The following is a 24,180-nucleotide window of genomic DNA, read 5'->3' as shown; positions in this document are numbered from 1 at the left end:
CCTGGGAAACTCCAGGACAAGGGATCTGATTTCTTCAAAACATAAGCTGCAAACATAAAATAAATGGAGATGGAGTGAGAACCTATATATTAAAGGAGATTTGAGAGACACACAATCAATACAGCATTTGAACCCTATTTGAATCATGATTCAGGAAATGTAAAATTGACATCATTAAGGAAATTTGAACACGATATTTGGTATTAATGAAGTATTGTTAATTTTTTAGATGTGAAATAGTATTGTGGTTGGTATCTTGGGTTTTGGTTTTTTCATCCAGCTTAATAATTGAGGTTGGGGTTTTTTAAATCACCTTTATAGATATATCTGAAGCTACTTCAGTATGGGGGGAAATATTTGGTTTAATACATTATAAGGGATAAAATGCCTGGTCTCAGAAAAATTTTCCAATAATTCATTTTAAAATCAGAATACCAGCAGCCATTAAGAAGCAACCTGGTTGTTGTAGATAGATAGTGTGGGGATTTGTTCAGCAGGTAAATCTGTAGGAACTTTTTCTTGCTGCTAAATTGCATGGCTTCCTTAGTGAGGCAAATTGCTGACTGAACAGACAGTGGGTGCTGAAAGGAACTAGGTCTTGATAAATCTCATTTGACTGAGGGGAGGTGATCAGGCTGAGCTCAACATCCCTCAAGACAGGCCAGTTTGGGACAGGTCCCAAGTCTGGTGATTCCTAGGCAAGTGTTCCTCCACAACACACACACACTCTACTTTGCCTCCTTCAAAGATTACAGGGCAGCAAGTTAGGTGCAGATCTGGGACCTGAGATGTCAGGCTTCCTGGCTATAGTGCACCCTCTGCTACAGAAGGGTACCTGGCAATCAGGTAAGTTCGTGGCAAAGTAGACGTCCAAAAGAGTCACTCCAAATTTTAAAGAAACTAGACCTCAGGAAGCTGTAAAAGCCTCCAACAGGCTGTTCCTTATATTGCTCACAGCTTCTGTATGGTCTCAGCTGTGCCCTGCACAAGAGCACAGGTTCAGTAAATGTATGATAGAAAATAAACCAGGAACCCAGAGAAAAGCCAGTTGAAAGGGAGTGTCCAGTCTTGGCGACCACAATGAGAAGGACATGTACACGAGCCAATCCTCTGAAAGGTCCCCTGGGGGAAAGAGGAAGGAGCAGCTTAAAGATGAAAAAGGTCCCGTCTCTCAAATCTACGAAGCCGGCCCTGGGCTGGGTGAACGGACGTGATCTAAGAAGCCTCCAAGGGTAGGCAGGGACCAAGCACGAGGTTGCGTGAGGGAAGGCAGAGTCTGAAGGGCAGGAATCGGACCCCGCAGAGGTTTCGTGCAGGACTGTCTTGTTAGCTGCGGTATCCCTCAGACTAGCATGACGTTCAGTAAATATCTGGAATTACCGGTTGCTGGAGGCAGCCTTCCGCGGGTCCGAGCACCGGCTAGTTGCGGACTCAGCCTACCTCCACAGGATCACTTTGCCTAGGAGAAAAAGCCAGGTGTGCGGGTGAAGCCCCGGCGCGCTGAGACCCGCCCCGCGACTCCGCGCCCCGCCCATAGCCGCAGCAAGGGTGCGCAAGCGGCGCCCGCCGTTTACGACGGGCCGGAAAGCAGTGGCCATAGCAAGCGCTGGCTGAGCCGGGTCGCTATGGGGGTAAGCGGAGGCGAGCCGCCGCCGGGGCAGAGGCTGGGAGGTGGCGAGAACCTGGGAGGCAGGAGCTCGCGCCAGGAGGGAAGGAGGGGAGTGGGCTCGCGCTAAGAAGGGGCGGGGAGGCGCAGCTCATGCCGGGAGGGGAGGAGAGGGGCGGGGCCGGACAGGGGCTAGGCGCGGGGCTGCCCGGGCGCTGTTGACGCCGTCGTCCTGGCGCCCCTCCTTCTTCTGCTCCTCCTCTCAGAAAATCGCGCTGCAGCTCAAAGCCACGCTGGAGAATGTCACCAACCTCCGGCCAGTGGGCGAGGACTTCCGGTGGTACCTGAAGGTAAGGCTCTGGTGGGGGCGCCAGGGCCGAGGGCGCGTAAAGGTTTCCCACCCTGATCTCAGTGGTGAACGGGAGCTTTCTCTCCGGCTAGATGAGAAATGCTTATTACATGTTCTCTTTTCTTCTGCATAGAATTTTATGTTTGCTTTTTTAAGTTTATTGGTCAATTCTTTTTATTCTTTTTTAAAATTTTTATTTATTTATTTATTGGCTGCGTTGGGTCTTCGTTGCGGTGCGCGGGCTTCTCATTGCGGTGGCTTCTCTTGTGGAGCACGGGCTCTAGGCGTGTGGGCTCAGTAGCTGTGGCTCCCGGGCTCTAGAGCGCAGGCTCAGTAGTTGTGGCGCACGGACTTAGTTGCTCCGCGGCGTGTGGGATCTTCCTGGACCAGGGCTCGAACCAGTGTCCCCTGCACTGGCAGGAGGATTCTTAACCACTGTGCCATCAGGGAAGCCCTACTGGTTAATTCTTAATTGGCAGTATCTTGAAATATCTTTTGTACTTTTTTCCTCTGTAACGTATTTCATGGTATGTAAACAAACACTAAACGAAAGGCTACTTGAAGGGATCTTGTGATTATTTAGTAAGAATAATTTCACCTTCTCTTTTGTTGATTAGGTTTTATTTACTGTGAAATCGTTTAATTTTGTGCATGGGTCCATTTTTTTTTTTTTTTTTTTTTTATTTATTTTTTCACACACACACACTGTATTTTATTTTTACAAGAGATAAATCGACTGACACCAAGCATTGTACATGGATGACCACAACAAAAGCAACAATGATTGCAATTACCAAACATGAAACACACTCATACTATGTCATAGTATTGACATTCAGTCCAGTAATCCTCCACTGTAACAGCTCCTTTACTTTGCAGTGAAAATTGATTTGTATATTCTTTGCCTCTGAGTCCTTGTGGAATTTTTTTTTTTTTTTTTTAAATTCAGACAGAAAGTCACAAAAATTATACTCATCCTCATCAGTTCACTCAGTCCATGGGTCCATTTTTAATTCCCCATCCTGTATTGGTAAATCTGGTACTCTAGTGGAATGGTCTACAGAGGTCCTCTTCTTAACTGAGCAGTTTGAGGCCCTTTACTCTCCCAGATCCCGGAGCTTCTGATCTGTTTTCCTTTTAGTCTAAATCCCAGAATCCTTCAGTACCTGGCAAAAGCCCTATCTTTCAGGAAGCTTTCTGCCCACCTTTATTTCCAAATATTTTGGAGCCTGAGTGCCAGGGCTTATTTGAGGAGTTGATGTTTCCTGGCTTCAAAAAGTAGAGTCTAGAGAAGGAGACAAAGAAGGAGTAGCAACAGAGTGATAAATACTTTTACCAGGAACCTACAGGGCCTGTAAGGACACACAGGAAGCTCCTAACTCAATGGGGGTGTGGGGGGACTTTGAAGCCATTTCTGTACTACTTGAGCCTTGAATCCCTAGCCAGACTGGGGACTTCTTAGAGGAGGATGAGCAAGCCAACACGAGAAACACTTTGCCCAGAGATAAGTCTGGTTACGTCCTTAGTGGGGCTGGTCATAAGGATGAGGTAAGATTGCTGACAAGATGATGACCCTGCCCATCTCACACTGTTCTTAACCCTTCCCTCAGCATCTGCCCAGCTGAGCCAACTTCTTTACTAATACTCTTTTTCCCCCTCCCCAAGATGAAATGTGGCAACTGTGGTGAGATTCCAGAGAAGTGGCAGTACATTCGGCTGATGGTAACTGCTCCCCCCACCACTATACCCATATACAGACACACATAGGCCTCTGTGCAGGGATTTGTGGCCCTCACCTCCCCGGTCTTTGGACCCCACTTTTTGTGGTTTGGGAGGGCAGGCAGAGTGTGATCAACTGGGAACAATGGGCTTTGGGATGTGAGGCAGAGTTCAAAATCAAGGGGGAGTCCTTTCCTCAGTCTCAAGAAGCCTTCCCAGGATTCTTGTCCTAGCAAGTTGCTCACCCTGTCTGGGTCTTGGTAGATATAGATGGTGTGTATTTAAATATTGTTATAATATTAATTGATAATAAGTGGTAGGACTGGGTCTCCTGGGGACCCTTACATCTGACTGATATGTGACTAGAGGTTCTGTTTACTGCTTGCCAGGACAACGTGGCACTGAAGGGAGGCCGTGGCAGTGCCTCCATGGTCCAGAAGTGCAAGCTGTGTTCAAGGGAAAACTCCATTGGTAGGTAGGCCATGGATACTGACCTCTGCCACGCTGGCCCACGGCTTTGTGGTACCAGACCGAAAGCATGCTCATGTTACCAGTGGGTGGACCCAGGCCTGAGGTATCCAAGCTTCTGCCGTAGACTCTTGCCCAGAGCCACACCTGGGTACCTGGGTGGGGCTGGGATATGAACTCAAATCGACTTTGTCTTCTCTTTTACATTTCAGAGATTTTGAGCAGCACCATCAAACCTTACAATGTAAGTTTCCTGCTGCAGTGGCAGGCATGGTGGGATTAGATCCCAGCTGGGAACTAGGAGGCCTGGGTTCTAGAGTTACATCTGCACCAGAGTGACCCACCATGGAACTGATTGACTTCATGTGCTTACTTGTTCATTCATTCACTGTCAGTCATTTATTCACCTTACCCTGACTGAGTGCTCGGTAGGAAAAAGACTCATAACTAGGCTATTGTACTGCCTTCTTATAAGTGTTGGGCTGTGGGAGCTTAGGGGACCTCTGACCCAACCTGGCCACTCAGTTTCCATCACTGGGAACACTTGCCTTGTCTACATCTTGGAGGGCTAGTGAGCCTTCTCTGAATCCATGGGTGAGACAGTGCATCCACCCTTGATATTTAATTTTATTAGGTATTTATACGTTACTGCATTAACAGATTAGTCCAAAGGTGAGGGAGGGAGTGTATGCTTTGGGTCTGTGTCTTTAAAGAAGGGCAGTTACTTGTCTTCATCCATTCCTTATTTGGTATTTTTGAAAAATGTCTGATTTATGCTAAATTCTCAGCTTTGTCCTGAAGTTAAAGGGAAAAATCACATAAGGACTTGCCCTCAAGTAAATCATAATCTATTGGAAGAGACAGACCAGCAAACAAAAACCAATCCAGGGCCAGGCACATGGTTGGTGTGCAGGAAGCATTTCTACAGTAAATGACAGAATGAGAATGGATGTGTGGGTGTGTCCTTGGGGTCTGTGGGCCCAGGGGTCAGGGAGGCATGAATTTCGTGGCTGTACCACCCCCCTCAGTGTGCCTCCTCCACATGCATATCCCACTTCAAAGGCTTTAAGTCAGCCCCTGCGTTGACAGCATGGCGGATGGTTAGCAAAAGGCCACAGCGAAGTGTACTGGGGCCTTTTAGATGACCTGGAAACCTTATAGCTTAACATTCTTCTTCATAGTTTTTATTTTGATAATTTTATCTACCATTCATTGAGCATAGTGTCGGGTCCTATACTGGGCACTTTACACCTAGTTCAGGTTCTCACAATAAACCTGTAGTGGTTTCCTCAGCTCCAGCTGACAATCTTAGGCCCAGAGGAGAAGAGAGGCAGAACTGTGTCTGAGCTCACATCTAGGCACCCTGACCCCAGAGTCCACATCCAAGAAGGTCTTGTGGCAAGCAGGTGTCAAGGCAGCCTTCTTCCAGAACGGGATGAGTTGCCCCTGAGTCCCATTCTGGGCTCTCAGGGGCTGTGGAGTCATCCTGAGGGCACAGTTGGACCTACCTCCTCAACACACTTCCTTTCTAGGCCGAAGACAACGAGAAGTTCAAGACGATAGTGGAGTTTGAGTGCCGAGGACTTGAACCAGTCGATTTCCAGCCCCAGGTGCATGTCTTCCTGGGGAACCTGTATCTTTGGGGAGGGCATATAGGAAGTGACAGCAGAACTGTGCTTCCTACAGAGACTGTGGACTAGGAATTCTCATTTCTAAGAATAACAATTGTTATTTATTAAGCATCTAATATATGTTGGGCACCAGGCTTGTCACTTTTAATGTTACCTCACTTAATCCTCACAGTAACCCTGTGAAGTTATACATCCTATTTTTCAGATGAGAAAAGAACTTCAGAGATTTTGCCACTTGCCCAGGGTGATGCAGTTAGTAAGCAATGGAGCTGTAATTTGAACCCACATCTATCCGACTCCAGAGCCAGTGCTCAGGCCACTTTATTTGTGTAGCATTTTCACCTCACAACCCTGTGAGGTAGGCAGAAGAGAGAGTATTGTCATCCCCGTTTCATAAGTAAGAAAACTGAGGTCCAGAGAGGGAAGTGACACGCCCAGGGTGTTTCAGAAAATCAAGGGTAATGGAAGGGTTTACCCCACACCTCCTGCCTTCTGGGCCAGGGCTCTAATTTGGAGAAACCACTCTAGTCCCAGGGCAGCTGCCAGGGCATGGAAGCTCAGTAGTTATTCCAGAAGAGTAGCCCACACTGTATTTCTGTCTTCCCATGCCACAGGTGTTGTGAGAAAGGCCAGTTCCCTGACCAGGCCCCACAGGCCAGACCAGTGCCTCCTTTCCCCCAGATTAACTGCTGCCTTCCTGTCACCTGCAGGCCGGGTTTGCTGCTGAGGGTGTGGAATCCGGGACAGTCTTCAGTGACATTAATCTGCAGGAAAAGGTACGAGACTTGGGGGCCTTGCGGGGAGCTCTAGGGCACCTGGTGGGAATAACCCTTTTGGTGAACAAGGCTCTTCAGTGGGAAGCCGACTCCACACTTTCGTGCTTTTTGTTGGTGATTTTGGCGTTTACGATAGCCCCAAGTGTAGTGCTGAAGCGCTGCCTAGTGTTCACACGCAGGAAAGCTGGGTGTGCCTTACAGAGAAGATGCGTGTTAGACAAGCTTGTTCAGGTGTGAGATACAGCACTGTTGGCTGTGAGTTGAGTATTAGTGAATCAGCTATGTGTATATATATATATATATATATATATATATATATATATATATATATATCACACAGCACTGTTGGCTATGAGTTCAGTATTAGTGAATCAGCCATATATATATATATATATATATATATATATATATATATATATATATGTGTGTGTGTGTGTGTTAAATAAGGTGTTTTTAAACAGAATCAGATGCTCCCAGGAACCGAACCCTGTATTTCCCCTGGGAGCAGTGATTCAGTATTCACTAATACAGTGTTTGTGGGGACTTTGTAGAACATAACTACTGTGAATACCAAGAATCAACTGGACATGTTACTGCCTTGCAGATAAGGAAGGCTTGTAGTCAGGCCTCAGAGGAAGGAAGGACAAAAACATTGTTTGCATAGCACCTAGTAACAGTAACTGGATTTACTGAGCTCTCATATGTGCGTGGCCCTAGGCTAAATACTCTTACATGTGTTAACTCTTGATTCTTTCAACATTCAGTGTAAACTCTATTGCTGTCCTCTTTTTTTTTAATAGAGGACAGAACCAAGGCTCAGAGAAGTTAGTGACTTGCCCAAAATCACGAAGCTAGAAAAGTAGGAATTCAGGCCTGAGCAGTCTGGCTCTGTCCTGGGTCTGACATGTTCCTGAAGATCTGAGCCGGAGCCTGAGCTGGCCCTTTTAAGGCCTAGTTCTCCATTCCCCATGCTGTCCCAGGCTGCCTCGTGAGGCTAACACTGCCGTTTTTTCCCACAGGACTGGACTGACTATGACGAAAAGGCTCAGGAGTCTGTGGGAATCTACGAGGTCACCCACCAGTTTGTGAAGTCCTGAACCCTCTTCCTGCACACTTACCTCTAAGAACTGAAAAGGGACAATGTGCCCCAAGCAGCACAGTGCAAAGGCTGGTCCCCTCATGTCTCGTCTCCTGGCAGCTGTTCAGGCCCTCACAGCCTGCGTGCTGGGCTGTCACAGCTTCCCGAGCCCCACCAATAAAGCCCCTGTTTGTGCTACACTGGTGGATGAACAGCCGCTCTCCTCCCTCCACTCCCCTTCATGTTGGAGGGCTTTGATGGCTTCTTGGCACCTTCCCACAGTACAGAATCTTAGCCTGATCCAATTTGCAAAATAGGAGCACAGAGCTCCTAAGGGCACTCAAGCTCTTGGGGAGTGCACAGGCCACCCCAGGGGACCAGAGGTGTCAAACTCATTGGTACAGAGGGCAGCGGAGCCTGCGGAATGATGTCACGAGCCCAGTAGTCCTGAGCCAAAATGTCACATTGACCACCTTGGCTCTTGGGTAAACCCAGGCAACTCTGTTCACTGGTGTCACTGCATATTCCAGGGCCAGAAGGGACTTTGGAGGTCAGCAGTTCCATCCTGGCATGAATCTTCTCTCTACAATCCCTGCCAGATGGTCATCAGGTCTTTGCTCACTTGCTGTGATGGGGCAATCCCTCCCACCAAGGGAATCCCTATGAAAGTTCTTCCTTATGTTGAGTCAGCCTCTATGCTTCCTTTAGCTCCTCCTGATGGTCCTGGTTTGTCTCCTTTGTGGTCACACTTCTGTATTCTTCTGCCCCTGGACAGCCCTGTGGAGGTGTGAAGACAACAGTCCCAGCCTCTGTGTCTCGTTGGCCTGGTTCCCTGGGTCTAAAGATCCTCCTACAGTGGATAGAGTTGTTCAGTGCACAGTTAAGTCATGAGGGCGAGCTCACATCTTCATACCGGTGACTCCACCATTCGGAAAACCTGTCACGAGAGACCTTACTCCTCTCCAGTGTTCTGCTGGAGCCTGGAATTCTTTGGAAGTAAGAATTACTACCTTCATTTTCTGCGTGGCCCTCTGGGAAAGGGTCTGCCCACTCCAAGGCTGGTTGTGGAGCTCTAGGAAGGGGATCCTCAGAGGCAGGTAAAGCTGGCCATGTCCAAGGGCGGGGAAGAGATGCCTGCCCTGTCCCCTCTCCAGTCTGGCAGCTGTCACGTGTCCTCTAGGTCCCCCATGTTCCCGGCCCCTGGGCCTGTGCTATCTGCACCTGACAGAACAGGGCTTCTTTGGCCTCCTTCGGCCAGCAGCTCCACCAGCCCCCACTGACTAGAACGGTCCATTGCCTGGCCTGAAAGCAAACAAGGGAGCGTCAGGCTGGATAAACAGGCTTTCTGGGTTTTAGTCTCTGTACTAGCCAGTATGTTTTATAAAGGCAAGCACTAAAAAGGATCTCAAGGTTTTCTTTATATTGTATTTTCTCATCTTGTAGGGAGTAGAGGAACCCAAATAATCAGTAACAGATGGAAAATAGATTATGTCAAAGATGCAGAAAAGTATTTGGTAAAATTCAGCAACAAACCATAGAAACGCTTAGCAAACTAGGAACAGAGAGGAACTACCCTTACCCCACAAAGGATATCTACAGGAAACCCAGAGCAAATGAAATGTTTGAAGTATTGCATTCACGATTGGGGTGAGAGGAGGATATCCTGGATCACTCTTCATCATTGTCCCTACACTGCCCCCGCCGCAGCACTTAGACTGAAAAGAAAGTAAGGTGCAAGGACTAAAAAGGAAGAAATAACTCACTTTTCACAGATTTTGATTTTCCACTTAGCGAATCCAAAAGCATTATCAGGTGCTGGATTTAAGATCAATATACAGAAATCAAATGCATTTCAGTACACTGGCAACATGTAAAACACAATTCAAGAGAAAATACCATTTACAATAGGAACAGCAACCAAAAATATACCACCCCCAAAGGTAACTGGGAATTAAATCTATCATATATGTTCATGACCGATCAATTGGTCAAAATGGCAGGAGTAGAAAGACCCTTAGCTCACCTCCTCTCACAAGCACACAAAGATCACAACTGTTTGTAGAACAACCATCAATGAAAAATATAGGAACCTCCTGGAAAAGATCTACAACTAAAGATATAAAAAAGGGACCACACGAGATGGGTAGGAGAGGCGGGCTTATGATACAGTCAAGTCCCATACCCCCAGCTGGATGACCCACAAATGAGGGTAATTATATTGCAGAGGATCTTCCCACAGGAGTTCCTGTACTGGGAAGAAGAGCCCACAGAGCAATTGGCCTTGAAGGCCAGAGGGGCTTGGTTTCAGGAGTCCCACAAAACTGGGGAAAGAAGAAACTTAAAGGGCACACAAAACCTCACATGCTCTGGGACCCAGGGCAAAAGCACTAATTTGATAGGAGCCTGGGCCAGACCTACCTGCTGGTCTTGGAGAGTCTTTGGGGTGGGGTGGGGTGGGGGGGCGACTGTGGCTCCCCTGGGGACATAGACACTGGTGGTAGCCATTCTTGGGAGCTGCTTCTACCACATGGACCCTGGCGCTGGTGGGCACCACTGTGGATCCCGTCCTCTGGCTCATTAGCACCAAGACCTGGCCCCATACAACAGCCTCTAGGCACCGGGGCTGGGACGCCTCGAGCCAAGCAACTAACTGGGTGGGGACACAGCCCCACCTGTCAGCACACAAGCTAAAGACCTCACGAGCCCAGAGCCACCTCTGGACACTGCCCTGCCCAACAGAGGGCCCAGGGCCCAGCTCCACCCACCAGTGGGTAGGCACCAGTCCCAGAACCCCCTGGGCCCCAACCCTGCCCTCCATGAAGTCTGCTCTAACCTTCGGACCAGCCTCACCCACAAGGGGACAGATACCAGAGGCAAGAAATCCGCAATCCCACAGCCTGCTGACCTAGTCGGCCCCCAGCAGGCTGCCCTGGGACCAGCTGGGCCCTGACCCTGCCCACCAGCAGGCCAACAAAGCTTTGGGACACCCCACACTCCACCCATGTCAGGAATCTCCCTTCCCCCAACCCCGAAGTGATACGACACCAGCTCTGGGATCCTGGGGCCCTGCAACCATACTCCAGAACCCAGCTCTGCCTGCCAGTAGTCTGACACTAACCTCAGGACCTGGCTTTGCCCACCAGTGGGCAGACTACAATCCTGGAGTCTTCTGGATCATGGCTCCACCCACTAGTGAGCCAGTACTAGCCCCAGGGCCACCTGGGGTTGTGCAGTCAGCTGCCTTGTGACAGCCCTGCCAACCAAGAGCCAGCAGACTCTGCGTAAGGCAGGGCCTGGCAACCAACTGGACTGGGGGCTACCCAAGCCTACCAGACTGCCCACATAGCCTGCCAAACAGAAAGACCCATGCAGCCCTCATGGGGGGAAACCCTAGAGCATATAGCTTGGGGACAAGAGGGGAGTGGGGTGCTGGGACACATAGGACGTCTACAGAAGGCCACTTCTCCAAGGTCAGGAAAAAACTAACCTACATGATACATAAAAATACAAACAGCAATTTAAGCAAAGTAAGGCAACAGAAGAACATGTTCCAGATGAAGGACCAAGGTAAAAGCTAAGAAGAAGAACTAAGTGAAGTGGAGAGAGCCAATCTACCCAAGAAAGAGTTCAGGATAGTCATCATAAATATGATCAAAGAACTCGGGAGAAGAATGGATGCACAGAGCAAAAGTTAGAAGTTTTTAACAAAGAGTTAGAAAATATAAAGATCCAAACAGAGATGAAAAATACAATAACTGAAATGAAACATACACCAAGGGGAATCAAAAGTAGACCAAATGATACAGAGGAACAGATCAGTGAGCTGGAAGACAGGGTAGTGGAAATCACTGATGCTAAACAGAAAAAAGAAAACAGAATGAAAAGAAATGAGGACAGTTTTAAGAGACCTCTGGGACAACATCAAGCATACTAACGTTCACATTATAGGAGTCCCAGAAGGAGAAGACGGAGAGAAAGGGTGCAGAGAACACATTTGAAGAGATAATAGCTGAAAACTTCCCTAATCTGGGAAAGGAAACAGTCATCCAAGTCCAGGAAGCACAGAGAGTCCCATACAGGATTAACCCAAAGAGGAACATACCAAGACACACTGTAATTAAAATGGCAAAAATTAAAGAGAGACTATTAAAAGCGGAAAGGGGAAAGCAAAAAGAAAGGAATAACATACATGGGAATTCCCATAAGTCTATCAGTTGACTTTTCAGCAGAAACTCTGCAAGCCAGAAGGGAGCGACATGATACATTTAAAGTGATGAAAGGGAAAAATCCTGCAACCAAGAATACTGTACCCAGCAAGGCTCTCATTCAGATTTTATGGAGAGATCAAAAGCAAAAGTTCAGAACCACCAAACCAGCTTTACAAGAAATGTTATAGCAACTCTAAGTGAAAAAGAGAAGGCCACAAATAGAAACATGAAAATTACGAAAGGAAAAAGCTCACCAGTAAAGGCAAATATACTATAAAGGTAGGAAATCATCCACACACAAAGCCAGTAGGAAGGTTAAAAGAAAAAAGTGGTAAAATCATCTATATCCACAATAAGTAGTTAAGGGATGCACAAAACAATTAGATGTAAAATATGATGTCAAAGACAGTCACTGTGATAGGAGGAGAGTACAAATGCAGGGGTGTTAAAATTCATTTGAAATTAAGAGATCAGCAACTAAAAACAATCACGTATACATAAAGATTACTATGTATAAACCTCATGGTAACCACAAACCAAAAATCTATAACAGATATACACACAAAAAAGAACAAGGAAAAAAATGAAATTTTGCCGTTTGCAACAACATGGATGGACTTGGGTATTGTGCTTAGTGAAGTAAGTCAGAGAGAGAAAGACAAGTACTGTATGATATCACTTATATGAGAAATTTAAAAAATAAAACAAACTAGTGAATGTAACAAAAAAGAAACAGACTCACAGATATAGAAAACTAAGTGGTTAACAGTGGGGAGAGGGAAAGGGGGAGGGACAAGAGAGGGGTAGGGGATTAAGATGTACAAACTAGTATGTATAAAATAAGCTACAAGGACATATTGTACAGCACAGCAATCTAGTAATGGAGACAGTTGCAGAAACTGAAAAGCACTGTAATAAAGGTCAGATTGTCAGGATGCTCTGGGCATACACAGGAAGGGCACCAACTAACTCAGTCTCAGAGGGGTGGGGTGAGAGGAGGTGCGGTCTATCTGAAACCTGAAGGTTGAGCAGAAGATAGCTGAAAGGGTGGAGAGGGGCTTATGCTCCAAGCAGAGGCAACTTCCTCAGGGTAAGCTGTTAAGAGAGGTGGGGCTGACAAGATGAGCAGGGCCAGCTCCATCAAGGCCACAACTGTCACACTGAGGAGTATGGACTGTTTTCCAAGTTAATGGAAAACCACTGAGGAATTTTAAGCAGGGATATGATCAGACTTGTACATGAAAAAAATCACTGGCTACAGTGAGGAGAATGGACTGGAGGGAATGAGTGGAGTCTAGAGGCAGGAGGAGGGCCAGTTAGGAGGGGAGAAATAGGCTCCGCCTCTTGACAGGAGGCGCTACAAAGTCACCTTGCAAAGGTGCGGGTGCCGGAAGGGAACAACGCAGTCTCCAGCAATAACACATTATGTGTCAGGCCCCTCGCTGGCCAAAACAGAAGCCAAAGCTGGGAGTAGCGGAGGATGGAGGAAGGGATGACCCATTCTTCCGGGGAGACCCCATGAGCGTGGCTTCATGGGAGGGGACATTTGAGCTGGGCTAAAAAGAACAAGGACTGGGGCTTCCCTGGTGGCGCAGTGGTTGAGAACCTGCCTGCCAATGCAGAGGACACGGGTTCGAGCCTTGGTCTGGGAAGATCCCACATGCCGCAGAGCAACTAGGCCCGTGAGCCACAACTACTGAGCCTGCGCGTCTGGAGCCTGTGCTCCGCAACAAGAGAGGCCGCGATAGTGAGAGGCCCGTGCACCGCGATGAAGAGTGGCCCCCACTTGCCGCAACTAGAGAAAGCCCTCGTACAGAAACGAAGACCCAACACAGCCATAAATAAATAAATAAATAAATAAATAAATAAATAAATAAATAAATAAATAAATAAAGGAGTTCCTTTAAAAAAAAAAAAAAAAAGAACAAGGACTAATTGGCAGAGGATGTGCTGGAGCCAAGGGCATTCTGAGGATGGAGGATGGCATTTGCAAGGTACAGCATCACAGTAAAGCTCAGACATGTCTGAGACCAATGCGAGGCTTAGTGTGGCTGAAGCATGAAGCATGAGGCATGAGGAGGGCTGGTAAGGAAGTGAGGGGCTGCTAACGTGAATTGTTTTTTGTTCCTGCCTAACAACTTGGTATTACACAAACAGTATGATATTAATAAAGGAAAAAAGAAAAAGAAATAAACATTTTCTTAAACCCCACCATCCTAGCTCCCTAACAGAAGTGTTTATTTTCCCCTGTTCTCTTTCAGGGCCTATCTACACACAGACATGTTTTTATATGGCTATAATCCTAGCAGCATTAAGATTATATTTAACTGTTTCCACTTAATATCATAAATACCAAATGTGATTCTGCTTATTCAGTGGCCCTGTCTTCTTTACAATGGAAGACTCCCAGAAAGAAGATATACTTGTAACCAATTCCGCTCAAGCAGTCCCCCGAGCTCTATTCTCTGCTGGAGGCTCCCTTCATCTCTTTGTTTATCAAGCCCCAGTTGTGTCTCCTGAAACACCCTAAACTCTCTCCCTTCCAGCACCTACCCCACTGTCTCATGTCTACTTCCTCCAATCCTGGCTCCCATTCCTTTTTTGTCAGTTATTCTGTCACATGAAGATAATTGGATAGGTGTCACTAGATTTGGAAAATATGTTTGAGGTGGTCTAATTTAAAACATAAGCTAATAAAACCCACAATGAGATACCACTTCACACTCACCAGAATGGCTATAATCCAAATAGATGAAAACAAGTGTTGGTGAGGATGTGGAGAAGCTGGAACATTCACACTCTGCTGGTGGGAATGTAAAATGGTGCAACCGCTTTGGAGAATATCCTGGCTGTTTCTTAAATGATTAAACATAGAGTTACTACATGACCCAGCAATTCCACTCCTACGTAAATACCCCAGAGAAATGAAAACATATGTCAACACAAAGACTTATACACAAATGTTCATAGCAGCATTATTCATAATAGCTAAAAAGTGGAAAAAACCCAGATGACTATCAACTGATCAATGAATAAATAAAATGTGATCCATCTATATACTGGAATAGCATTCAGCAATAAAAAGAAGATAAGTACTGACATGTTCTGGAACATGGATAAATCTTGAAAACATTATGCTAAGCAAAAGGCCACATATTGTATGATTCCATTTATATGAAATGTCCAGAATAGAAAAACCTATAGAGACAGAAAGTAGATTATGGTTTTGTCTAGTATTTGGGGAAAGTTAGGGGGTTGAGGGAAAAGGAGAGTGACCGCTAATTGGTACAGCCTTTCTACTGGAGATGAAAATGTTCTAAAATTGATTGTGGTGATGGTTGCACAACTCTGTGAATATGCTAAAATGACAGAATGATATACTTTAAATAAGTATGGTATGGAAAGTATAGCTCAATAAAGCTGTCTTTTAAAAAATGTAACCTACATAGTATCCACAAAACTCACTCTGGGGATCCTGGAGGCACCTCAAAGAGTAGCAGATAACTTCCAGAGAGGCTGGTGTGACTGTGGATCTGGAGATGTGCCATACTTGTTCAGGAGTCCTGGAAAAGAGCCACCTGGACAGAGCTTGCTGGCTTCCCAAAGCACCGTGGGAAACTCCACATGGGAGCTGCTTTAGGGTCAGGAGCAACAGGTATTAATTTAACAAAACTCATCCTCCTGAGTTAGGAGGCCAGCTAATTTAAGATCTAATTACCGGAAGCCTAGACAAACAAATACAGGAAAAAAAGCACTGGACAAGGAATCAAGAGAGTTGGTCCTAATCCTACATGTTACCAAGCTCCCCCAACCTGTCCATCTTTTGTATGGAAAATGGGGATAACTTCTGTTTCAGAGCTCAGGGGATCAAATCGGCTGATGCTTTACAAATAGTTGAGTTCTGTACAAATGTGCAAGACCTGTGTGTGAGCTCCAACTGGATTGAGACTTAACTGTTTTTGCCATCCTAGCTACCTCGTAGAACCCTTCATAGCATGAATCCAAGATCAGAAGGAGGGGTGGAGGAAGTTGTAAATAGGAATGCCGAACACTGGGACAGGCCGGCAGTTCCCCTTAAGGGACTGCTCGCACCCAAGAGGTACCGCCCAAGGGTACATCCACCTGAACATAAGCATGAAATATACTTTTCCACCAAGCTTCAGTTGAGGCTTCGGTCTTAAGAGCTCCTGCTATGGGGAACTTGCTATCCAAGAGGGGTCAGCACTTCAATAAGGAATGGAACAGCGGCAGCAAGACATCACAGAACAAGAGAGCACAGGCTCAGCTTCAGCTGTATGCCAGGTGCTTTACCTATATCGTTACAGCTAATTCTCATGACATGCTATAGGAATTATCCCCATTTTACAAAGGAACTCACAGACCAGAAAGGCAAAAGAACTTGCCTCTAGTCATAAAGTGAGGACATGGTGGAACCAAGATACCAGAGTTCAGGTGTTCCTGATCATGGTTCCTGAACGAGAGCAGCATATGCTGATGTGCATTGGCAGCCACAGATGCCTCTCTCTGATCAAACCATGGAATGTGGAGGACCTGGGACCTGTTGGGTATTCACTAAATGGTTAATGAGCAAAGGATGGACAGGGTTGGCTAAGAAGACATGCAGGAGTGTTTACATGAACTGTAAGGAGGATTAAATGAGATAATGCATTGGAAGAGCTTTGTGACTGGCTCATACCAGAATTCAACCCAGCTGTCTAGTAACTTGCTGGGCAAGCCACTGGAAACGCAGGTAAAATTAAACACAAACAAAAACCCTTCTTTTTCAAAAACAAAACAGAATATGCTTCCTTTTCACGTTACAGCAGTATTCTAACAATAAATTGTTAGAGCAGTAATGTTCTAACAATAAATTCTGTGCTCACTCAATGGAAGGTTTCAAGGGCAAAATGTACAGAGCAATAATTCTACCTTATTCCACAATTAGCACACAAGATTCAACTGGTAAAAATAAATACACACCAGTTATTAATCTTCATTTGGCTGGAAGAACAGTGATATAGAACTCCCTAAATCCATGGGTGTAACCCTTTGTTGCAGCAGGACTATCAGAATTGAGCAGTAGTGGTTTACTCCTTAGAAAAATGAAGAGGGTTTTTAAACAAAGGATATCCCAGGAGAGAGAAGCAAGTTTACAGGAAAGATAAAAGAGCATTTCCTACCATCACCCAAAGAGCCAGGAGCCAATATGAACTTACTATCACCTGAACTTACTACTGGAAAGTTCTTTGTGGAGATTAGGCAACGAGGTTAAACAATTAAAAACAAAAACAAAAAACAAAACAAAAAAACCCAAAACCTAAGAGGAACCACCTCTAAGCATGAATTGCATTTTATTTCTGCTTCAACAATAAATACACCTGAGTTATTTTCTAAGTCTTACCTCCTGATCAAATGTCCTTAAAATTGAAATCTCACATTATCTTTAGTTGTGACCTAGTCCCACTTGGAAATTACATGTTTAGCTTTAAAACCATGGTTTTAAAGCTCAAACCTTATAGCACTGGTGCTCAGGCACCTCACAATTAGTTTCGTTAGTCACAGAACAGTGCATACTGGCTACAGAGGCCCCAATTTTCATGTTGATGAAGCAGTAGAGGCTTTTCATCCACCCAGAAGTTAAGATTTGATGGCTTTGCCTTCTAAGGCATCAAACATGCTTTCTAAGGCCTTCTCCACACACTGGAGAAACTCATGGGCATTGCGGCCTTGGTAGGCAGAGACGTTGCAGCCTATCCAGTTGTCATGAACAGCATACGCAATGCCAAAACCATCAGGGACCACCGGGGCAAAGCCGCCGATGTTCACTGCTGGGCTGCTCAACGTGCTCGTGGACAGGATGTTGTGGTTTATCTGCCTATATGCAGGGTCCAGGTATAGCTCAGGCAGGTCAATCCCTTTAGCTGCTCCCAGGTACCGCAGAGCAAACAAGTGTCGATCAAAGCCCTGGCCTGTCAGAGACAAAATGGAAAACCAGAGTCTCAGAATCTCAGAACTGAAAGGGACCCCACTTGGTAAAACCTCCCACCCATGGTAGGAATACCTTCACAGCATCCTTGAGAGTGGAAGAAGGGTTTGTTTATCTCTGCATGCACACCTCCAGCTTGCTAACCTTTGGAGTTTATTCTAGAATATTCCTTTTAAAAAAGCTGTGAACAGCTGAGCTAAAAATCAGCCTAAAATGAACATGATTTTTAAAATTTTGAAATTGAATCAGTTTAGTCAAACAGTCAAGAAAAGTATGTGGAGAGCACACTATGGACTCAAAAACTAAGGTAAAAGCCAAAGTCCAAATCAAGTGTAAAAGACAAGATTGAGTCAGTGGAACAAAATGGAAGGGGTATTTGACCAGGGTTCTAATCTCCGCTTTCCTGCTAATTTGCCGTGTGACCCTGAGCCAGTGGTCTCAGTTTCATACTTATAAAATAGAGAAGGATGAGACTAGAATGTCTTGGAGGTCCCTTTCAGTTCCAGGACTTTGGCTACATGAAAGGACTGGACTGTGTGATCCTCCAGGTCCTTTCTAGGTCTTGAATTTTACTATGAAGAGGCAAAGAAGGATGACACTTAGGTTGGGAAGAGCTTCTGAGATGGCCTATTTACAGGCAGCCAATGCACTTCAACCGAAGTGAAGTAAGAGGGGCCGTGGGCTTAGAAATCCTACGTTGTCAAAAGTGAGTCTGATGACTAATAAATAATAGGAAGACAGTATGTAACACGGATGAAAGTGACCTTAAATGAGGACGAAGTTAGATGCATTTCCCCATCCTTGCTTAGGAGGAGAGAATATTCTGAACCCTAATGTCTAGTCTGGCTGTTTGGACTGCTAAGGTAGAAAAAAATAATCATCAGTTGGCAGGTGGATTAAACCTAGTGAAGAGGTGGAAATCAGATGTGGGGTAGAATAGTGCTGAGGCTTACCCCAGTGCTGAGGGCAACAAGGCCTAAGGGCATGCTCCCCAAACCCTGTCTCACCCATCGCTGCTTCTTTGGTCAGCTGGTTGTGGTACGTGGAGCACTTGGCCATCATCTGCTGAAGCTCTCCAGCGCTGTGCTTGGAGGGCTCCCTGACAAAGGCCTCAGAGCATCTCTTTGTGAAGACGGAGGCCGGGCGGATGGTCTCAGTGCGGCCGTGCTTGAATGCTGCAGTGCTACAGGACTCATAGGTGGCCACTGTCTGCCCGTACTGCTGCAGGAAGGCCATCTGGAAGCCCAGCTGAGCCACCGAGTCAGGGCTCAGCTTCTGCTTCTTCAGGAAATCTTTGCCTCCTCTCTGAAACTGGATGTAGTCAATGGTGAGGGTTTTCATGGTGGCATCAAATTTTTCCTTAGCAGCGCTAATGCCAGTCTTTAAAGCATCATTCAGCTTGAAGTTGAGTTTCTGTACGGCGACAGAAGAGTCAGTGTTAGCTGGCTGGCTCCGTGGAGTGACAGCAGGGGCCTGAGTGCTGTCTTTAAACACTTCATTAAAAAACCTGAGCACTGCAACACCATCGCCCCAAGCATGCTCAAAGTGGACAGCAGCAGTGCCATCCTTGGCTATAATGAGGTTAAAGGATTTATCAAACCAGCGGTTTGTGCCGTCACCGTGCAGCATGTTGTGGGACAAGTGGACAAGGTCCTTAATGGGGAAGTCATCTAGGCAGAGACAGAATACAGCAGAGTCCACTTTCCTCAGGGCCTCCTCATTGCCACCACTCACCAGCTTCTGTCTGAGCTCTGCCCAGATGTCCCGGTTCTCACTGGTCAGATATGACAGTGGAAACTCGGGGGCCAGGCTATTGTCTGAGAGAATGTACTTCAGATGAGCCTGGATTTCTGAGGCGCTCACAATGTTCCCATCTTGATCCAGGACATCAAAGACATAGAAATGTCCTTTTCTTAGGACCAGGAGGTGTCTGGCCTTGTCATCAGTGAAGAGTTCATCTCGACTGGGTTTGGGTAAACGAGTGGAATTGAAAAGCCGAAAATACTGGGACATATCCAGGGGATATGCATTGACCAAGTAGGCGCCATACCAGGACAGAGAGGAAGGCACAAAGCGTATGAGTCTCTTGAAGGTATCAGTGTCACTTTTGGCAGGGTTCAAGTGGAACACTTCTGGTTCCAAAAGGTCAGCCCGAAGTGTCTTCAGAAACCGGACGGCAGAGACAGTCATGTTGGTTGCCCGGGTGAGCTGGTCGTTGTACTCAGACTTTGGGTCAGGGTTGAATGACATAAATGGATTAAAGTTCAGGACAATGGGGTCTCGGGCAGTTAAGTACATATCAAACCAGGGACCTAAAAAATAAAAATTTAAAAAGAACAATAAAGAGTTAATGCAGTTCCTAAAGATAAAATTTGAGAAAGAAAAAAAAACATCAAGCATATTCAGAAGTGACATTAACCTCCAGAGGATGGGATTTTCTGATTATTTTTTTGCTCTGCAATAATTCGTAAATGGTAAATGGGATCATATGTGGTGCATCTGATTTCTATCACTTACGATAATGTTTTGGAGGTGCATCCATGCTATAGCATTTATCAGTCTTCATTTCTTTTTATTGTTAAATAATGTTCCAATAATGTACCACATTTTGTTTATCCATTCATTTGTACATGGACATTTGGGTTGTTTCCACTTATTGGTTATTTTGAATAATGCTGGTACATACAAATTTTCCTGTGGACATATGTTCTCAGTTCTTTTGGGGGATATAGCTAGGAGTGGAATTGCTAGGTCATATGGTAAGTCTATGTTTAACCCCCTTTTTTTTTGACTGAAATTGTTTGATTTTTTATGAATTTTTTCTTTTTTTATTGAAGTACAGTTGATTTACAATGTTGTGTTAGTTTCAGGTGTACAGCAAAGTGATTCAGTTATACATATACGTATACCTAGTCTTTTTCAGATTCTTTTCTATTATAGATTATTACAAGATACTGAATATAGTTCCCTGTGCTATACAGTAGGTCCTTGTTGTTTATCTATTTTAGATATATTAGTGTGTCTCTGTTAATTCCAAACTCCTAATTTATCCCTCCCCAGCACCAACCTTTCCCCCTTTGGCAACCATACGTTTGTTTTCTATGTCTGTGCGTCTGTTTCAAACATGTTTTGGAAATAAGTTCATCTGTATCATATTTTAGATTCCACACATAAGTGATATATGATGGTTGTCTTTCTCTGTCTCACTTACTTCAGTTTATATGATAATCTCTAGGTTCACGCATGTTGCCGCAAATGGCATTATTTCATTTTTTAATGGCTGAGTAATATTCCATTGTATATATATACCACATCTTCTTTATCCATTCATCTGTCTATGGACATTTAGGTTGCTTCCATGTCTTGGCTACTGTAAATAGTGAAGCTATGAACATTGGGGTGCATGTATCTTTTCGAATTAGCGTTTTCTCCAGATATATGCCCAGGAGTGGGATTGCTGGATCATATGGTAACTCTATTTTTAGTTTTTTAAGGAACCTCCATACTGTTCTCCATACTGCACCAATTTACATTCCCACCAGCAGTCCCTTTTCTCCACACTATCTCCAGCATTTATTATTTGTAGAATTTTTGATGATGACCATTTTGACTGGTGTGAGGTAATATCTCATTGTAGTTTTGATTTGTATTTTTCTAATTAGCAATGTTGAGCATCCTTTCATGTGCCTGTTGGCCATCTGTATATCTTCTTTGGAGAAATGTCTATTTAGGTCTTCTGCCCATTTTTTTTTTTTTAAGATATACAATTTATTTATTTATTTATTTTTAAATTTACTTTTGGCTGCATTGGATATTTGCTGCTGTGCGTGGGCTTTCTCTAGTTGCGTCGAGTGGGGCTACTCTTCGTTGCGGTGCGTGGGCTTCTCATTGCGGTGGCTTCTCTTGTTGCAGAGCACGGGCTCTAGGCACGTGGGCTTCAGTAGTTGTGGCACACGGGCCCAGCTGCTCCGTGGCATGTAGGATCTTCCCAGACCAGGGATCGAACCCGTGTCCCCTGCATTGGCAGGAAGATTCTTAACCACTGCACCACCAGGGAAGTCCCATTCTGCCCATTTTTTGATTGGGTTGTTTGTTTTTTGATATTGAACTGTGTGAGCTGTTTGTAAATTTTGGAGACTAATCCCTTGTTGGTCACATCATTTGCAAAAATTTTCTCCCATTCCGCAGGTTAACTTTTCATTTTGTTTATGGTTTCCTTTGCTGTGCAAAAGCTTTTAAGTTTAATTAGGTCCCAATCATTTATTTTTGCTTTTATTTCCATTACTCTAGGAGACAGATCTAAAAAAATATTGCTGTGGTTTATGTCAAAGAATGTTCTTCCTATGTTTTCCTCTAGGAATTTTATAGTATCTGGTCTTACATTTAGGTCTTTAATCCATTTTGAGTTTATTTTTGTATATGGTGTTAGAATGTTCTAATTTCATTCTTTTACATGTAGCTGTCCAGTTTTCCCAGCACCACTTATTAAAGAGACTGCCTTTTCTCCATTGTATATTCTTGCCTACTTTGTTGTAGATTAATTGACCGTAGGTGTGTGGATTTATTTCTGGGCTCTCTATTCTGTTCCACTGATCCATATGTCTGTTTTTGTGCCAATACCATATTGTTTAGATTACTGTAGCTTTGTAGTATTGCCTGAAGTCTGGGAAGGTTATGCCTCTAGCTGTGTTCTTTTTCCTCAGGATTACTTTGGCAATTCTGGGTCTTTTGTGGTTCCATGTAAATTTTAGGATTACTTGTTCTAGTTCTGTGAAAAATGTCATGGGTAATCTCATACAGATCATGTTAAATCTGTAGATTGCTTTGGGTAGTATGGCCATTTTAACTATATTAATTCTTCTAATCCAAGAGCATGGTATTTCTTTTCATTTCTTTGAATCACCTTCAATTTACTTTATCAATATTTTTATAGTTCTCAGCATATAAGTCTTTCATCTCTTCGGTCAGGTTTATTCCTAGGTATTTCACTTTTTTTGGACACAATTTTAAAAGGGATTTTTTTACTTTGTCTTCCTCATATTTCATTGTTAGTGTAAAGAAATGCAACTGATTTCTCTATGTTAATCTCGTATCCTTCTACCTTACTGAATTCGTTTATCAGTTCTAATAGTTTCTATGTTTGGGAGTCTTTAGGGTTTTCTATATAGAGTATCATGTCATCTACATATAATGACAATTTTACCTCTTCCCTTCCAATTTAGATACCTTTTATTTCTTTTTCTTGTCTGATTGCTGTGGCTAGGACTTCCAATACTATGTTGAATAGAAGTGGTGAGAGTGGGCATCCTTGTCTTGTTCCAGAATTTAGTGGGAAGGCTTTTAGCGTTTCACTGTTGAGTATTATATTGGCTGTGGGTTTGCCATAAATAGCTTTTATTATATTGCGATATGTTCCCTCTATACCCACTTTGGTAAGAGTTTTTATCATGAATGAATTTTGAATTTTGAATTTTATCAAATGTTTTTTTCTGCATCTACTGAGATGATCATATGGTCTTTGTCTTTTCTTTTGTTGATGTGGTGTATCATATGATTGACTTGCATATCTGAACCACCCTTGTGACCCTGGGATGCATCCAACTTGATCATGGTGTATGATCCTTTTTATGCGTTGTTGGCTTTCGTTTGCTAATACTTTGTTGAGGATTTTTATATCCATATTCATCAAAGATATTGGCCTGTAATTTTCTTTTTTGATAATGTCTTTGTCTGGTTTTAGTAACAGGATGATGGTGGCTTCATAGGATGACTTTGGTAGGGTTCCCTCCTCTTCAACATTCCATGTGCACTTGAAAAGAATGTATTCTGGTTTTTTTGGATGTAATGTCCTGAAGATATCAATTAAATCTAACTGTTCTATTGTGTCATTTACAGTCTCTGTTTTACTACTGATCTTCTGTCTGGAAGATCTGTCCATTGACGTCAGTGGGGTGTTAAAGTCTCCTACTATTATTGTATTCCCATCAATTCTCCCTTTATGTCTGTTAGTATTTGTTTTATGTATTTAGGTGCTCCTATATTGAGAGCATGCAGGATAATGAGTGTAATATTCCTCTTCTTGTATTGATCCTTTTATCATTATACAGTGTCCTTCTTTATCTTTCTTTATGACCTTTGTTTTAAAGTCTATTTTGTCTGATTTAAGTATTGCTATCCCTGCTTTCTTGTCATTTCCATTTGCATGAAACATTTTTTTCCATCCCCTCACTTTCAATCCGTATGTGTTCTTTGCCCTAAAGTGGGTCTACTGTAGGCAGCATATTGTAGGTTCTTGTCTTATTATCCAGTCTGCCACTCTACGTCTTTTGATCGGAGCCTTTAGTCCATTGACATTTAAA

At 44.4% G+C, this 24,180-nt stretch overlaps 2 protein-coding genes across 3 annotated transcripts in view; one reads left to right on the top strand and one right to left on the bottom strand.

Moving 5' to 3' along the window:
- The first annotated feature begins 1,422 nt into the window (after nt 1-1,422).
- Nucleotides 1,423-7,827, top strand: CZIB (CXXC motif containing zinc binding protein). The gene is made up of 8 exons (XM_059922835.1): nt 1,423-1,631; nt 1,873-1,956; nt 3,621-3,677; nt 4,064-4,145; nt 4,355-4,386; nt 5,675-5,752; nt 6,484-6,549; nt 7,569-7,827. The coding sequence occupies exons 1-8, from the start codon at nt 1,626-1,628 to the stop codon at nt 7,644-7,646; spliced, it is 483 nt and encodes a 160-aa protein (XP_059778818.1). The 5' UTR covers nt 1,423-1,625; the 3' UTR covers nt 7,647-7,827.
- A 9,332-nt stretch (nt 7,828-17,159) lies between these two features.
- The window catches only part of CPT2 (carnitine palmitoyltransferase 2), a 28,561-nt gene continuing 21,540 nt past the window's right edge, over nt 17,160-24,180 (bottom strand). For both annotated transcript variants that reach the window (XM_059922816.1, XM_059922823.1), the window contains 2 exons: nt 18,829-20,133; nt 17,160-17,804 (listed from right to left, as the gene is read on the bottom strand). In XM_059922816.1, coding sequence (XP_059778799.1) covers nt 17,473-17,804; nt 18,829-20,133 — 1,637 coding nt within the window. In that variant the 3' untranslated portion in view covers nt 17,160-17,472. The remainder of the gene's footprint in view (nt 17,805-18,828; nt 20,134-24,180) is intronic.

The sequence above is a fragment of the Balaenoptera ricei genome, chromosome 1, assembly GCF_028023285.1.
Source record: "Balaenoptera ricei isolate mBalRic1 chromosome 1, mBalRic1.hap2, whole genome shotgun sequence".
NCBI lineage: Eukaryota > Metazoa > Chordata > Mammalia > Artiodactyla > Balaenopteridae > Balaenoptera > Balaenoptera ricei.
Note: the sequence above shows the minus strand (reverse complement) of the source record. Positions and strands in the feature narration are given on the sequence as shown.